At 37.9% G+C, this 18,517-nt stretch overlaps 1 protein-coding gene and 1 long non-coding RNA gene across 3 annotated transcripts in view; both read left to right on the top strand.

Moving 5' to 3' along the window:
• SLC29A3 (solute carrier family 29 member 3) overlaps positions 1-18,517 on the top strand; it is a 50,422-nt gene that overhangs the window by 9,472 nt on the left and 22,433 nt on the right. Inside the window, exons 2-4 of the mRNA XM_075217046.1 lie at positions 3,682-3,965; positions 11,421-11,503; positions 15,239-15,465. Coding sequence (XP_075073147.1) covers positions 3,682-3,965; positions 11,421-11,503; positions 15,239-15,465 — 594 coding nt within the window. The remainder of the gene's footprint in view (positions 1-3,681; positions 3,966-11,420; positions 11,504-15,238; positions 15,466-18,517) is intronic.
• LOC142160339 (uncharacterized) lies at positions 15,593-16,489 on the top strand. 2 transcript variants are annotated; one of them, XR_012693166.1, is made up of 3 exons: positions 15,593-15,749; positions 15,826-15,905; positions 16,087-16,489. It is a non-coding gene; the product is annotated as an uncharacterized LOC142160339 (long non-coding RNA). The 2 variants fall into 2 exon arrangements; XR_012693167.1 differs by having other exon boundaries at positions 15,826-15,865.

Below are 18,517 nucleotides of genomic sequence, written 5' to 3' on the forward strand. Positions count from 1 at the left end.
CACTCCTCTACGCAGTCCAGGTACATTTATTGGTGCGAATCAAACAAGTTGATGGTTTTCTTATTATATATATTGTGGTGACCCACTCCTCTACACAGTCCAGGTACATTTATTGGTGCGATTCATAAAAGTTCAGGGTTTTTAATATATATTGTGGTGACCCACTCCTCTACGCAGTCCAGGTACATTTATTGGTGCGATTCATAAAAGTTCAGGGTTTTTAATATATATTGTGGTGACCCACTCCTCTACGCAGTCCAGGTACATTTATTGGTGCGATTCATAAAAGTTCAGGGTTTTTAATATATATTGTGGTGACCCACTCCTCTACGCAGTCCAGGTACATTTATTGGTGCGATTCATAAAAGTTCAGGGTTTTTAATATATATTGTGGTGACCCACTCCTCTACGCAGTCCAGGTACATTTATTGGTGCGATTCATAAAAGTTCAGGGTTTTTAATATATATTGTGGTGACCCACTCCTCTACGCAGTCCAGGTACATTTATTGGTGCGAATCATAAAAGTTCAGGGTTTTTAATATATATTGTGGTGACCCACTCCTCTACGCAGTCCAGAAAGATACCTTGTTGCAACGTTTTGGACTAATAACTATATTGTGAGGTGTTCAGAATACACTGTAAATTAGTGGAAATGCTTGTTATTGAATGTTATTGAGGTTAATAATAGCCTAGGAGTGAAAATAAGCACAAAAACTTGATTTTTAAACTTTTTATGTTTTTTTCCAAAAAAATCCGAATCCAAAACCTTAAATCCGAACCGAGACCTTTCGTCAAGTGTTTTGCGAGACAAATCCGAACCCCAAAAATAACGAAAATCCGGATCCAAAACACAAAACACGAGACCTCAAAAGTCGCCGGTGCACATCCCTAATATATATGTATATATATATATATGTATATGTTTTTTTTCTCTCCTTGTTTTACAATCATCGGGAGAATTCAATGAAAAATACTTATATACATGAACATAAGTATTTTTGATATATATATTACTTTTTCCATATTGTGTTGATTTATAAGGGAAATATAAAGCGCTGGATTATTTTTTTATTAATTTTATATTCACATTTCACAATCGGTGTATAATTGTTTTAGATTGTATCTAGCTGCAGTATTCTAGTGAAGCTCTTGTTCAGAATTCTTTTATATTATATTTTAGAAAATGATCTTTATCGGCCTCTGTAGAAGTTCTTCAACTAAAAGGCACCAATGAATGCTGATGAGATCTATCTGCCGTGCCTTTGTTCTGCTCAACCGGATCTTTCCCATCCTGGCCACCAAATCTGTCAATGGCATAAACCATTCTGCTTTGAGAACCTCAGTTCTCTGCATATATACATTATTATCATACATTAAAGCTGACACACTGTTTGATTGGCTAAGATAAAATTAAATACTGTCGGTCTGATTTAGAGCTAAATGTAAAAATGCGACTTTTATGTTGGTGCAAAAATGCTGTGTTTTGAGTTATGTCTCTTAAGAAATGTCCTTTGCAAAAACTCTTCACTTATCAACTAGGAAACTCTGTATACCAGTAATGTATACACCATTTTAATACCTTACAGATCTAACCTTGTTGTTATCAACTGATTTACTAAAGTAGAACTATAGGCACTTTTGTGAAAGTCATAAGATATTTTCCGTTAAATCAACTTTTATTTTATTATTTATTATTATTGTTTCCCAGTAATAATATGTACATACTATACACCTATAAAGTATATCAGAAAAATAAGGATTCCCCTCATCTCCACTCATACTCCTTCTCGCCCACAGCGGTCATCAGCGACCGTAGCCTTACCTCCCATCTGATCACCACCTCTCATTCCCGCTTTCAAGACTTCTCCCGTGCTGCCCCCTTCTGTGGAATGATCTCCCTCGTTCTATCAGGCTTTCACCTAGCCTGTCAAACTTCAAACGCTCCCTTAAAACACACCTGTTCAGGTTAGCCTTCCCTTCCTGCTCCTAAAGCTGCCCTTCTCTATCGTCTTCTCTCTCACTCTAACTAAACTTTCTATACCTCGCCCCTCTTTCTTACTCCCCTGCTCCTCCCCTATCAGTGTTCTTGTCCCTCACCCCCTCTTGCCACTCTGTGTCTCCTGTCAGTCTTCCCCTCACCTTTAGATTGTAAGCTCCCTTGAGCAGGGCCCTCTTTCCTCGTGTCCTCCTCCTCTTGTTTTCCTTTGCCCTTAGCTCTCCGTCCTTTTTTCTCCATCTCATCACTTGACTCCTGCCCCCATCTTTCCTCTTCTCCCGTGCCTCCTATTCTACATCTCTGCCTTGATCCTGTAAATGTTGCCCACTCTATTGGGCACAGGGCACATGCGCTTCCCTTTATTTACTCACCCACCTCACTCCTTCCCTTCCTATCTGTACATTGGGATTCACTTTTACCTTTTTGCCCTATGTACTTCTCTCTGCTAAATTGGTGCTTGTTTATACATATTGTTCTTTGTCTATATTTATTACACCTTGCTTACTGCACTTTGTTTTGTACTACCTTGTATGCCATGTATTGTCACTCTGTACTTTTTCACCAAGCTCTATGTACGGCGCTGCGGACCCTTTGTGGTGCCTTACAAATAAAACATAATAATAATTTTGATGATTTCATGTAAAACAGAAGTATTTATAAGGAATGAGAACTAACACAAACTCGCATATATCTGCAATACTCTACCAGGGTTAATATATGGGTTTTTAGGAATATACTCTAGCGTGTCCAAGCAGGGGTGTCAGTGTGTCGCCACTTTTGCGCTGTGCTTGTGCAAGGATGTGCAAATCAATGATTAGAATTCTGGTCACTACGCCAAAAAATGGATGTTCACTTTGTTTTGAACAGGACTCCATTCATTAGAATTCCCTGCTTCCCCCAACTTGTTCATTGTTTTAGCAACTAGTCTGTTAAATGACTTTCCAATATCCAACCATTGCTCTGTAGACCATCTTTGTTGTAGTCTTGCTGCTCTTTCTGGATTGACTTTCATAGACAGTAGTACTTTTTACTTCATGTAGGCAACCCTGGTGTTGCAAGGTTTAATTGCTTTGTAACATTGCAAAAGAATGCTATATCATTGCTTAATATTTTATAGTAAATATGTTTCTTGATTTTGATTTACTTCCACTGTTAAGTTTTATATTCTGTGCTATTTACTGATACCCAGATTAGATTTTGGCATTGTAATGGCTGCAGGAAGAACAAAAAGTTCCAACATTAAAAAGCTTTGCAAAAGCCCTACAGGTTAAATAATATGTATTAGAAAATCTCTAAAGCTATTCTGTGCACTGATTAAATAAAATAAGTATGTTCAAATTCTGTCCTTTTGCTATGACATGTTTATTTCTCTGTAATGGGTGAAATGCTTTCAAGCTTATTACAGTATTTGGTATAAGAATTGTACAGATACAGTAAATGTTAGAGGTTAATGAAATGGAAATGGATTGCTTTTGTTGGAACAAGTTTTTGTTATCTACTATGTGGTATTTTGTTTACAAAAGAATATTCACCACAGCTGAAGTAATATTTTTTTGCTATGTTTGTAGTATGTGTTTTTTTTTTTTGTTGTCCTTTTTTTTTTCTTTTTTTTTGCTGAATATCCTTGATTATATAACTTAATTTCTCATTTGTAATAATGAAATTGCTCTGTGCCCTTTTACAGTGTCAGAGGACCCTATACACAGCACCAGTTCCATTTGTAAGCCCCCTGACACCAGGCATTCAGAAGACCAGGTCTCTCTGCTGGGAGAGGACCGAATAAACCATTGTTATGCTCAGAAGCCAGTGGACCATTATAACGGAACATATATTATATTTTTTCTATTGGGTGTGGGTTCCTCGCTCCCGTGGAATTTTATTTGCACAGCAAAACACTATTGGATATACAAACTCAGGAACTGTTCAGATATTCCAGTGGTAGAGCAACCTGGTGTTTCAGACTTGAGTGTGAGTATATTTTAATTTTCATGATGTAAGTGATACAATGCAGTAAATTAATGGTATGCAAAGTGTTACTACTTTGGGTCAATTAAATATTTGTGGGTAAAATGTAAACCTGTTAATGCCAAATGGTTTAAACTAAGTTATGTTTTAGATGATGTAATTTGTCTCATTCAGATGAGCACATCTTTTCTATTGGGTTATTATTGAGATTTTCTGAAAATAGGGATACAATACCAAGGAGAATGGAGGGATGGGGATTGGGAGAGGAGAACAGTTGGGAGCAGGTTGCAATTTTGGTAATGAGCAATGGTAGAGAGGTTTACAGCACATTGGTACACTCTATACATTAACTGACGTGTTGTAGGATTGCAGTCATCGATAACAGTACACAGAATACAGCTGAGAGTTACAAGATATATATATATATATATATATATATATATATATATATATATATATATATATATATATATATATATATATATATATATGAGAGATATCCCATCTGAGTGGGTTGGAGTGTATGCAGTCAGGAGAACAAAAGGCAGGGTTGTCCTGGAAGCATCTATTTGGGTAAAAGTTTGGCACCATTTTGGTAATTTATTGATTGTTGCTGATCTTATGACTCAGGCTGTGAAGTTGGGGAACCTGTACAATGGAGGAGGATCTAATTGACTCCACTAGGGCTTCCAGGGGAGCATAAATTATTTGTGGCGACAGCAGGCAATCCTGCTTCATGCCGTCTGGGATGGGGAAGGCTGCTGAGCTATAAAATAAGCTGAGCACTTTGGATAAGAGAGTAGAGTGTCATGTTTTTATCCCGGAGACACTTGGCAATACCTACATTTTTAAGGCCCTGGAGCATGTATTCTTGGAGGTTGTTTGGATTTTTCGGTTTCTCAGACAAAAAGAGCAGAGGGGTATTTGTTAAGGTAGAAGATGAGAGTAGATGAATAGTATGTCTAGTGTTAGAGTGCTTAAATTTCATGTACAAACCCTACCTTAACGTTGCCCATTAAGGAAGTGTGGAGTGGTTGTGGTTGACTTTTAATTTTGCATATATTTTTAGGTGTCTGTACAGTAGGAGGATTGGGTAGTAGTTCGTAAGTCGTCTTTCAATGAACACCAATAATTTTTAATGTTGGTGTCTGTTTAGGTGTTAGTGGTGCAATAAAGTTCTAGCTCATCTTCAAGGGACCTTATAAATGACATTGAGCAGGGAATCACTTATTGACCGACCAGCATACCCAATCCTCTGATAGTGTCCTGAGGAGCGATAAAATGTAGAATACAAATTATATTTGCTCAATAGAGATTTTTTTGCCTATTTTATATCACTACTTAATAGTAATACAGTTACAGTTTGCCTTTCATTTGCGGTTTATGTTATTTTAAACTCTTGAGGTATATACTTTCGACCTGTTTTGAATGCAAGTCCAGCTGTGTTCCACATAAATCTGCTGTGTGAAAATATATATTTTTTAAAAAATCTGCGCTCCTTCCCTTCGCTGAGATAATTAACCAGCACTGTTATTGGTTGTCAAATCCTCTTTCGCCTTGTTGGCTGAGTCACTGCACGGGCTGGTTTTGTTCATCTGGGACAGAATACAAAAAAGTAAATTCAAGCACCATAAGCTGAAGTTAGAGGCAGCACAAAAGCTTTAAAGAACCATACTGAGCTGACAGAGAAGTTTTTGGGACAATGGTGAAAACTTTTATCAGCTGATCAGTATTTGAAACAAGGTAAAGTTTCAGTAACCTTACAGCTATGTGACAATTTGAAGTAGAGAGATGCAGACACTCTGAGCTATCTACTTTTGTCTTCCTTAAGTCACTTAATTGATATAATGTAGCAGTGGTATTTTTCCATAGCATCAATCACTGCAGGGCTCAATAAATGTGTCCAAAATCTAGAAGCCGCTTCCAGAAGTTAGGAGTCAAATATCCACACCATGGCCATGCATAGCATATAGTGCCAAAAGGGTGATGTGTAGTTAACAAATAGTTGGTGTGTCTTTTCTAAAATGGGCGTGGTAATTATTGTCGCATTAGCCTATTGCTGTCTGATTACCCAAGTTTTTTCCTTGCTCTGAATGTTGGCAGCCAATCTGTATGTAGAGGAGGGAGTAATTAAGTGCGGTTAGCCATTACTATGGCAACATATGCTCAGGTCCGATATGGTCCAGCTTATACAGGAAGAACGGGTATGAAAGACTCCATACCTTGTGTGGAGAAACAAGGTATTAATATCGCCTCAACCAGTCTGCACATTCTTTCTTACAAACTGTGGACTATAAAAACATAAACTTTTTCTAGCCCTCTGGTTCCCCATATTTGTCAGTAGTATTTAAACGTGTATATATTCTATTTGAAAGTAGTTATGTCTGCCAGCATGTTTTGTTATCTTGCAGACTAGTCCATTGTTTCAGACTAGGCAAAAGGATTATTGTCCACCAGTCGTGTATAAATGTACAATACACCAGGAGGTCTCATGTATTAAGATAGGGAAATGGTCCACAGACAGAGATCTATGTTTAATTACAAAGGACTGAATTGTGTATTTAAATGTAAATGTGTCTGGATTGTGATCTCTCCTGTTTTAACAAACTCTACTATATAGCCACAGAACAATAACTGTCCATAATTAAATCAGGAGTGACTCATCTGCTATCCCTTTGTCTGTATGTTTACCTGTGAAAAGGTAAACACAGAAAAGGGCCAATCAGGCAGCTCCTTAAACTCCTAAGGGTGTAATTTTTGCCTTTAAAAACCAGCTCCAGAGAACAGCAAATTGGCATTCACTACCAAGTGATAGCTGAAGTCAGGCTGGCATTGAGATATAGATCTCAGGAAAGAGATAATCGGTCCCCGGAGTACTGCCGTTGCCCTGTTCTACCTCTCAAGGTCTTGAGGAGCTGTGTGTCCGCGGAAAGCGGAGTGACAGTGACTCAGGGCCACTACCTTTGCTGGTAGCTTTAAAGGGGAGAGGGGGAGAAGCTTGGATTAATAGACAGCAGACCCTGAAAGTGACAAGGATACTGGTGAGGTGTTTTCATTTTACCCTGTATGTTGTCTGTGCCAGACTGTTGTGTTATTTGTTGCAGGTTATTATTAAAATATGTTTATTACTGTTTAGTGCTACCATTTTGTTAAATAAACTTATTTGTTTTATTTCGGATATTTGCCTTGTTGATTTTGAACTTTGGGTAGGTACCGGGTAAGCCAGCTGTGCGGCACAGAAGGTTACATTAAACCTGGTATCCTCACACCTTGGTCACCCATGGCAGCCTGTCGCCTAGGATTTGTCGAGGGCTGAATTACTGGTTGTAATAGTGTTTGCAACATTTTACCACGTTTCTACTTTTTAGAATTTTCAATATTTGGATGTGTTGCGCCATACTCCCCAAATAACAAGGGAAAGATGTGAGGATGTCTTTTAGGATTGAAAAAGTGCAATTTAGAAATGGCATCTGTAATTTCGCTCGCATCCTGCATGTAAATATTCTAGTTGCTCACATGCTTTCTGTACCATTATGAAACAAATTACTGGCATCAAACATTACACCTTTGGCAAGGTTGGGGAGAAATGCAAATCACCAACTTTTAGGAACCAGACTAGTGAAAGTTAATTATTTTATTTTCTCTGTCATCAAGTAATATCTGTGATCCACTTTCATCAGTAAAGCAAATCATTTATTATACTGTATTAGGTGCAGTCTGACATGAGATGTACCAGCCTATTTTCACAGTCAATAGTCAAATAAGGCTACTTGTCATTATTTATACATATAAATACACAGTGTCGGACTGGGGCATGAAGAGCCCACCGGGGGACTGCAACGCTAGGGGCCCACCAGAGGGGGTGTGGCCAGCCATCATAGAGGCGAGACCAAACACTAGAGGAGAGTGGTCAGCCCACGAAGGACAGCTAGCACCATAGTGTAGTATATAAAGAATGCAGTGTGTATATAAAGAGTACACAGTGTTGACCTGCCCCTTAGATTGGGCAGAACGGTCACCAAATATCAGGATTGTCCTACTAGACCAGGCATGGCTAACCTGTGGCACTCCAGGTGTTGTGAAACTACAAGCCCCAACACCTGGAGTGCCACAGTTTAGCCAAACCTGCACTAGACTCAGAACATTTTACAGACTGTCCTACCTGTTCTTGTCACTTTTACCACCTGTGGCTGCTGATTTCTTTACTTGCGGATTGTCTAGATCCTGGAACGTTGGGGGCCCTATTTGGGAAAAATAATGGGTACATTTAAAAAATTTCAACCAGCCCCAGCGTTAAATCAATAGGACCCACAATTAATACTTAGGCCTTCCTCCAGCCCCAACATTAAAGTCATAGTATTCCCATTTAATAAACCTATTTCCCTCCCTCCAGACAGCCCCTGCAATAAATTAATCGCATTTACGTATAATAAATATACCCATTTCCCGCAACAGTCATTGCCATTAAATAATTCATATTTACATTCAATAAATAGACCTCATGCTCCTCAAACTCAGCCCCACATTCAATTAATAGCCCCCAAACCACCCCATCATAAATTAATAGTCCCCACTATAAAATTAAATTGCCTCACCTCCATCCTACAAACAAAATGGCACCCATTATTTAGCTACCACACATACATTACATTGTCACAGGCCCGCTGTGCCATCACACACACATTACTGTGCCCTAGAGATGCTCATGCTCGGTTCCCCGAGAACCGAACATAACTGAACTTAGATCCGAGTACCGAGCCCTTTCGCGCTTTTTCGGATTTGAAAATGAGGCAAAACGTCATTGTTATGTCGTTGGATTCCTTTTTAAGGTTCAAAATAACGTTGGGGTCCCAAGGACAATTCCATCTTGCCCCATTTTTCTTTTCTGCCACTGCTGTGTGCCAATGTGTCCTAGATGTATTAGGAACTGCCATGTGTTTTGTGTCATTGCTTTGTGGCTTACCATCCAGCCAGGTCGCTGCAGTCTTTGTTTGAAAGTGTATGAAAATAATATTGTGATCTGTGAGGTGGTTAAAATTGACTCCAAGTGACTTCAAATTAGTGTTATTGAGGTTAGTAATAATGTAGTAACAAAAAAAAGAGCAAAATTATGTGATTTTAGCATATTTTAGGATTTTTTTCTAAAAAATCCAAAACCAAAACACGAAGCTAATCCAGATCCAAAACCAGCTCACGGGGCTCAGTGAGCATCTTTACTGTGCCCCTTATCACCATGCTGTGCCTAATTATGATCACACTGCGCCCTCCATGCTGCTTTTGTACCCCCTTCTCCTGCCCCCCCTTTATCACCCTGTGCCATGCTGTTTTGGCTCCCTTCATCATCCTGTGTCATACTGCTTTGGCCCACCTTTCACACTCTGCCATGCTGTCTGTGCTCCTCCTTTTCACTCTCTGCCATGCTGTCTGTGCTCTTCCTTTTCACTCTCTGCCATGCTGTCTGCGCTCCCGCTTTTTACTCTCTGCCATGCTGTCTGTGCTCCCCCTTTTCACTCTTTGCCGTGCTCCCCCTTTTCACTCTTTGCCGTGCTCCCCCTTTTCACTCTTTGCCGTGCTCCCCCTTTTCACTCTTTGCCGTGCTCCCCCTTGCTTCCGTTCCTTCACTTACTTTTTCTATCAGCTTCTTTCTTCTCTTCTCTTCTTCTATTCTCGGTGAGCGCCGCGGTCACGTGAGTATTTTTTTTTTTTTTTTTAAGTCTCCCGCTTTCCCACCAACGAAGAGGGGTGCGATCAGGGTCGGGGCCTGCCGGGCGAAAGCCCGGTCCCCCGGCCGGCCAGTCCGACCCTGTAAATACACATTCGTCATTGGGTTCAAAATAGTACTTCTGGGAGTAGGGTTTTATTCACTTTTTGAAGATGCAGTTTGCTCTTCAATAATGTGGGGTATTGATAGATTGTAAGCTTGTGAGCAGGGCCCTCTTACCTCTCTGTATGTATGTATTACCCAGTATTGTTTTATTAATGTTTGTTCCCAATTGTAAAGCGCTATGGAATTTGCTGGCACTATACAAATAAATGTTGATGATGATTGATATAAACTTGTACTAACATGGCATTTTATATTAAAACTACTTATTCTTTTGAATATTAATGTTCTATTTACAGCTGTTATCCAGGTCAATTATATGGTTACATTCTGTTATACCAAGTTTTTTTTTTTTTTTTTAATATACACAGTGGCTATAGGGAATTTGTTAAAGTTGTTTAACCTTGAAAAGTACTTCTTATCCCATGACTAAATATCAAAAACTGTAGTTAGTGAAGGCATTGGCCTTCACAACGCTCCACTAGAGCAAAACTATGGCCATTTGTTTTTTTTCCACAAGAGCAGCCCTGTACTCCACTGCTGGGACGGAAGGAGCTGTTTTGATTGGCAACATCAAACCCATTACCTAAACATTTAACAAAGGCTGTCATTTAATTTTAGTTTGATTGCCAACATTTTCATTTGGTGTTGTGTCCACTGCTTTATAATGTCACAGAGGATGTCAATTATAGAGTGAAAGCCACAATTCTAATTGTTAATCTTTGCATTTCTGTAAACTTTATTTTAAATACTTAATTAAAGATGAGTTTTGCTAATTACATTATATTATATGAAAGTGATATTTTAATGTGTGGTGTGACAAACTACGCACCAAATAACACTATTTTATGTTTTTCAATATCAAATAAGGGAACTTTTTTAAATTTGGGGAATGTTTCTATAGCTACCCAGGTATTACTGATGACTTTTATTCCTGATTATTCCATATATTCTAGGTTCCACATAACAAGTAGAATGGATGTCACACATTGCTAAAAAATAATAAAAAATTGAATTTTGAAAGAATGGTCAACTATTTTTATGAAGTGCCCCTATCAACCACACCCACTAGTGGCCTGTTATTTTCTTAGAAACCAGTGACATCACTTCTTAGGCACTGCTGCCTAGTCAATTTAAGCTATAGTCTAATAAATAGTGTTAAACATATTAATGGCTACTTTTACTATGCGTAGATGACTGGTTGGTGTGTAGCGTTTTTTTCAGAATGCTAACTTTTTATCTATATGTGAAATCCTCTCTACTCGCCATGTGGAGAATGGAACATAAATGAAAGTGGAACACACAGAAAACAGATGATAATAATACACAGTCAATACAATTGGGCAGGGACATCACTGAGGCAGTTTGTGACTAGTGTCACAATAAGACAAATACTCATCAGGCATTGTATCCTAGGGAAGTGACATGCTGCATTCTCACGAATATTGATTCAGCCCACAAAATGGCTGCCTCCACTGTGTATAGGCCATAAGTATACTTAAATGGTACAAAGAAGAACAATTTTTGTTCTTATTTTTCATCAGACACATAGATTCTGAAATACTTACAACATATAACACTAGATTAGCATGTCTCCATGTCTAATATCATCTCTCTAAACTTTTATTTTCCAGGACTACTTTGAAAGTTACTTTTCCATTGCCTCTGCAGTACCATCAGTACCATGCCTTATTCTGAATTTCTTCCTGGTCAACAGGTAAATATTGTGTTTACAGGATCCTGCATCTATTTACTCTGTTTGCTATGTAATAAATGTTTCCTTATTAGGAATTTATCATTTTCTGCAACTGATATTTGAACAGAAAGTTACTACACGTAAATGTCAAATTTACATACAAAATATTCGAATGCTGTATAATATACAAAGTTTAAAATATTGAATTGGCTATATAGATTTTTTTTTTTATTATCTAGATTTTAAAAGCAGATAAATTTAATAAAACCACTGAGTATGGGCATAGTTTTAGGTTGGCTAAAAGAGATTGGTTTAAATGCAGATTTCCTCTTGCATTTTTGTAGGATCCTGTGTAGTTCCACACAGTTTTTCTCCATTTTTCCTCATGTGATCCACACACTTCGTGTGTGTTTGCATTGTGGCATTTTTATTAATTTGGCACCTTTCTTCTTTTATGAGTCAAGACCTCTCCACTGCATTATTATAGATTGTTCCAGAATCCTGAGTGTGCGTATACTTCTGTTTGACTCTCACTTCTGTATTGACTTCTGATGAGTGATGAATCCACTTACCTCCGCTCATGACCTCATGCCTTGTGACTGATACCTTGTTTACTTGTTTAACCTCTGCTGTAACTGACCATGTTTATTGAATGTGATTTGGTGGTATTATATTTATCCTCTGACTTTTATTTCATCTTTTGTTTGTTTGGTCCTGTAGGGTTCTAGGGCTTGCTCTAGGGGAAGGTCAGTGCTATGGTTGAAGACATACACTAGGTCAAGAGTCTCATATGTTCTTATAAGGGCTCACTCTGACAGATATTACAGTCTATACATAAATTCAATAACACCATACTGGGAGGGATTGGGTAACTCTTATCTTCAGATAGTGTGGGCATGATTTGTTTAACTTGCTGTTTTGTTAAATAAATTTCTAGTTACCTTGTAACCAGGAGGCAGCTGTAGGCAAACCACTGCTCATAGTCTGTCTTTGAGCTAAAGTGGCTTACAAACAACTAGGATTACTGGGAATGCTATCTTGCATTGAGAATAAATCCAACATTATGAATTTAGTGGGAATCCTGATCTTACGCTTATTTTAGATCTCTCTATATTACATCCTACCATGGATATTCATTGTAATGTAATGTAATGTAAGTACCAGTGAAGTAGTTGAAATCAGAAAGTGTCCCCGCAAACTCTATTCATTTAAATAGATTGCTCAGTGTGATAAACTGTAGTAATTTAGCCTAGAACACATTCAAAGAAATAGGAACTCCCCTATAAAAAAAACCTTGATGTAGTTGGCCATAGGCCATTTTTCACTGGTGCAACTTGTCACACTACTACTACCTGTGTACCCCACATGGATGCCAGACAGGAAAATACAAGTATTTCTTTACCTGCATTCTCCAGCTTTCAAATTTTGGCTTTCAAGAAGGTGATAGCATGGGGCTTTTAGGTCCTCTATTTCAATCTGCGATATTCAAATGTGGAAGCAAGCGTATATTGCCTTTCACAAACAAGAATGCAAAATATTTTGAAAAGAAATGTGTGTGATTTAAGAAATAGACTGTTGGTGCTAGAGACACTTATAATAGCGACACGGACTATGTAGACAAAAATAAGCCGGTTGCAATAAACCCGACATGCTTGAAATGCTGACTTACAGAAATACAGACATAGAACATATCAGAAAACAGTACCTTGCAGACTGCTATTAATTCCAAGGTGACTGCATGCCTACACGTTCGTTTGACATCAGAAAACAGAGCAACAGTGAGGTTTGTAAAATTTAAAGCGGCAGCCCGGCACCTAACCCTAACTCTATTCTTTACATGTAATTGTGGAGTTGTGGGTACTGCCATTGCCGTTTTAAATTCCCCAAGCGGACTGTCGCTCTGTTTAGTGATGTAAAACGGAAGTGCTGGCATGCAGTCACTTTGGAATTAATAGCAATCTGCAAGGTACTGTTTTCGAATATATTCTAAGGCTGACTTACACAAATACAGACAATCAGGTTTATTGCAATCAGCTTGTTTTTGTCTATATATTCCCTGTCACTATTGTAAGCGTTGTTTAAACCATTACCACCATTATTTACACTAGTGTGTATTTGCCTTTGCTAGAGAAGTAGCCATTTTTCACAGTAATGGAGTCGACAGTACTTTGCACAGATACGCATTTACAGTTCGTGAAAGAGAAAAATAAGTGAGATGTTTATCACAAAATTATAAACTGGAACTAACTTTTCATCTTCAATTATTTACAAGGTTTATTTTCTTTTCTTTTTTTTTTGTTTTGGTAGCTATCCCATCTTCCCAGGTAGTGTCTGATAAGCATGCATGCGGGATCTATAAGTTTCCTACCTGCACAGACAGCTAATTATCTCCCACTGATGGCAGACATGAGAATGCTCTTAGACTTGTATCTGCATTCCCCTATCAGAGGTTATTAGCATTCTGCTGCTGTCATGGTGTATATGCTATTAAGGCTGAAAATAGATATTCATTGCACAAGGGGTGGAGGGCATAAAAATAACAATTGGTAACAATGTAATCTTGGTAAAGCATAAGTTCAAGATTGGGGCTAAACTTTTTCTTCACCCTAGAAAATAAACAGCATTACAACTAGGCTATTTACGTATTTACCTGGTATAATTGGCTGTCATTAAGATGATGGGTAGTGTCATTTTAAGCTGAGGCACACACTGAGTCACAGGCAATGCCTGAGAGCTACTATGCAATTTAACCCTTTTACCTTTGTGTTGAGACACCAGCCACAGAAAGAGTAGATATGTAGCTGTGTCAAATGAATATATTTTTAAAATACAGGTTGGTTTATATAAAATAGCTACAAATAATTTTCCCAGATACATATTTAAATGTTTTGTGAGCATCAGATTGCAAGATATTTGAGAGAGAATTGTGATTGTGGTGGGGATTTATTTTCCTACACACAGCAAACTTCCTGTCACTAATCACATTGAGTGACACTACAGCCAGCCTTTTGCAGATGGATAACTGAAAACAATGGCTTGTACTCGGCTACATTGCAATTGTAAGTAAAAGGTCATACTTGGTTTAGAGGTTAGCACTTCTGCCTCACAGCGCAGGGGTCATGAGTTCAATTCCCGACCATGGCCTTATCTGTGAGGAGTTTGTATGTTCTCCCCGTGTTTACGTGGGTTTCCTCCGGGTGCTCCGGTGCTTTCCTCTGGGTCCTCCCACACTCCAAAAACATACTAGTAGGTTAATTGTCTGCTATGAAAATTGACCCTAGTCTCTCTGTCTCTGTGTGTGTGTAGGGAATTTAGACTGTAAGCTCCAATGGGGCAGGGACTGATGTGAGTGAGTTCTCTGTAAAGCGCTGCGGAATTAGTAGCGCTATATAAATAAATGATGATGATACTTCTCAAGTTTTGTCAAGCACATATAAATTATATTTATTTGTGACTGTTCTTAGTAGCTCTTTTATATAAGGTAACATACATTGTAGGTTTTGTGGTCCTTTCACAAACGTATAAATTTCCATAAATTTGGAGATTTGAACCAAATCCTAGTTGATGCCAACATGGACAGCCTAGTAATGATGTATGCTGAAGGATTGACCCTAGCAGCAGGGCAAAGAGGATAGGATATTGAATTTACAAATTTTAAAAGCTGCCAATTAAAAATACCTCTGACAATACTCTCTAAAGTTGAACAATCAATTCATATGTTGTTTCATTTTATCTTTTTCTTATTTATCCCTTTAGGATTTCCTCTCAGGTTCGAATACTGTCATCATTACTTGTCATGCTGCTAATATTTATACTGATCACAGTGCTGGTAAAAGTAGATACTTCATATTGGACAAACGAATTTTTTGCTTTTACTCTGGTCTGCGTAGCCATTCTCAGCGGAGCATCAAACATCCTTACAGCTAGCATCTTTGGTGTAACCGGGCGCTTCCCAATGAAACATTCCCAGGCCTTAATATCAGGTAATTTTGAAAAACAGTCTTCCATTACATGTGTATAAAATTATTCTTTAACCACATAAATATGTGTATAACATAGTCATGTCACTGTTTTGCTCATCTAGTCTTGCTGGTGGGAGTTACAAAGATATGAGGAGTGGATGTTAGGCACATGTGGTAGGGAGAAGGTATAATCAGTGGATGTTAGGCACATGTGGTAGGGAGAAGGTATGAACAGTGAATATTAGGAACATGTGGAAGGGAGAAGGTATAATCAGTGGATGTTAGGCACATGTGGAAAGGAAAAGGTATGAACTGTGGATATTAGCGCTACGTAATTTGCTGGCGCTATATAAATAAATGATGATATGTGGAAGGGAAAAGGTATGATCAGTGGATGTTAGGCACATGTGGTAGGGAGAAGGTATGAACAGTGGATATTAGGCACATGTGGTAGGGAGAAGGTATGAACAGTGGATATTAGGCATATGTGGTAGGGGGAAGGTATGAACAGTGGATATTAGTCACATGTGGTAGGGAGAAGGTATGAACAGTGGATATTAGGAACATGTGGAAGGGAGAAGGTATGAACTGTGGATATTAGCGCTATATAAATAAATGATGATGATATGTGGAAGGGAGAAGGTATGATCAGTGGATGTTAGGCACATGTGGTAGGGAGAAGGTATGATCAGTGGATGTTAGGCACATGTGGTAGGGAGAAGGTATGAACAGTGGATATTAGGCACATGTGGTAGGGAGAAGGTATGAACAGTGGATATTAGGCATATGTGGTAGGGGGAAGGTATGATCAGTGGATATTAGGCACATGTGGAAGGGAGAAGGTATGAACAGTGGATATTAGGCACATGTGGTAGGGAGAAGGTTTGATCAGTGGATGTTAGGCACAGGGAGGGATTTTTGAAGATGAAGAGATGATAGAAAAAGTGTTTTAGGTGTAAAAAAAGCCATGTTAGCATGAGAGATATAACAGATTAGCTATACAAACAGGCTATCCATATAAAGGCATATGTAGGTAATGAGTTGAGATGAGCGAATTTGTGGCAGAATTTCATGCAAACCAAATTTCAAAGTGGATCATGCCATTTAGCGAAGGTACGATTTTTCTATACAATCTTCAAGTTCTGCTTTTGCTTTGTCGTTTTGCAAACTGGTATTTCACACTGTATTTGTAAATTCACTTTTTGGGAAACTTATGGTCGATGAATAGTGCTTGGATGATGACGTTCAATTCATTCTGCTGTGTGGTGCAGTTGGGATAGAACTGCCAGTACTTAAGACCAAATTGCGCTTGTGAAACATGAAAATTTCACAGCCAAATCGAATATTCTGAAGAGATATAATATTTCCTGGCAAAAAAACAGGAGGGGATTTATTTGTAATTATTATACATCTGTAAATCTTTCTGTATATGTAACAAATTACTCTAATTTTTTGTAACATATTTTTCTACTCTGTGCTGTGCATAATGAAATCAGTATGTGAATTATAACTCCTTTACCTCGTAGATTATCAATATATATATATATATATATATTACCTATAAAATATGTTGACAGCTGGTAGAGAAAGTGTCGGGGTGGTAAAGAGGAAGGGGTGGGAGATTCAAAAGGCCTCAGCTGGAGATTTACAGTGAATGTGGCTCCTTTAATAGACAGGAGCCACAGTCATTAATTTGGGTGGCACATTCATTCCACATTTCTCACACTACCAGACTGAATCCCTAGGGCACTGATAACTTTTCCTTTCTAGTTGGCAAATACAGAACTTCTGTTACTCTGTTCAAGAACTTGTAGTGGTCCCTGTGGCTGTGAATAATCAAACTGAAGCACATACTAGAGGTAGAGTTGCTGAAAATGGACAATCCCCTTTATATGAATGAAATTCCATAGGAATACATTTACACTTTTAATGCACAGTTTAGTAGGCGAAACCTTAGTTGCTTTGTTAAAGAATGCAATACGATTTTATGAAAGGATAATAAGTTGATTCTAAACACCCTCTAAACTTGTCCAGTTTCATTATCAAAGCTTAAATTGTGCAATATCAACATAGTTTGTTATAGTAAATCAACTGAAGAGAGCAGGCTTTTATCAATATTACCGTTTCAATTTGTTTCCCTTAATTATTTTCTTGTGCTTCTGTTGGCTTTACATTGATTTATGTAAATACCAGCTCCCTGTAAAAATTGGTACTGATACTTGATATGCCTGCTGATGCTATAAAAGTGTATTAGTGATTTATAGCCTATTGCAACATGTAGGTTCATGTAAAATGTTCTGATGTATTCAGTAATTGCTAAGAGATGAAGTTTACAATGAAATCTACTTTCAAAGGTTAATGTTTAACCATTCCGATTGTGCAGACTTACACAATTTATATTCTATTTAAATACTGTTATGTTTTTAGCCTGTATTATCTTTTATACCAGAAGTTGTTTAATCATCTCTATACGCTGAAGAGCCAATTTATTAGGTTATTCTATTGTTTCCATTTATTTAATTCAAAATTACTTTCAATATTTATATATGAAGACAATGCTATTTAAAGTAGGTAGGCAGGTATTCGAAGGAAATTCGAAGGAGAATAGGCAATAAAAAGATTGGTCAGATTGAATATGGCATTGCATTAGGAGCCGGATATGTTTGCATAAATGTGTCAAGACTGCTGGATTTTGACACTAGACAATGTAGGAAAGGGGTATTGAGAATGCACCGTTACCCAAATAATGTCCTGTAAGAATAACAGGAATGCTACAGTCCATCAAGTTAAAGCTCAGTACAAATGTAGTGTTAAAAGAAACATATTAGAATGCACAAGTCGTACTTTGTCGCTAATGGGGTATGGCTGCCAACAGCCTATTAAAGTTCTACTTCTATCAAAGATCAATAATAACTTGCTTTAGCAGTTAATTAGGGAATACAAATAATACATACTGGAGAATAGGAAAAATAGGTCTTTTGAATCCCAGTTCTTGCTGTTTACCCTAATGGTTACATTGATGGTATTATGGCACTTAATGGTTGCAAGTACAGCAAAGTTTGAATGTCACAGG

Source organism: Mixophyes fleayi, chromosome 6 (assembly GCF_038048845.1).
Source record: "Mixophyes fleayi isolate aMixFle1 chromosome 6, aMixFle1.hap1, whole genome shotgun sequence".
NCBI classification, from domain to species: Eukaryota; Metazoa; Chordata; class Amphibia; order Anura; family Limnodynastidae; genus Mixophyes; species Mixophyes fleayi.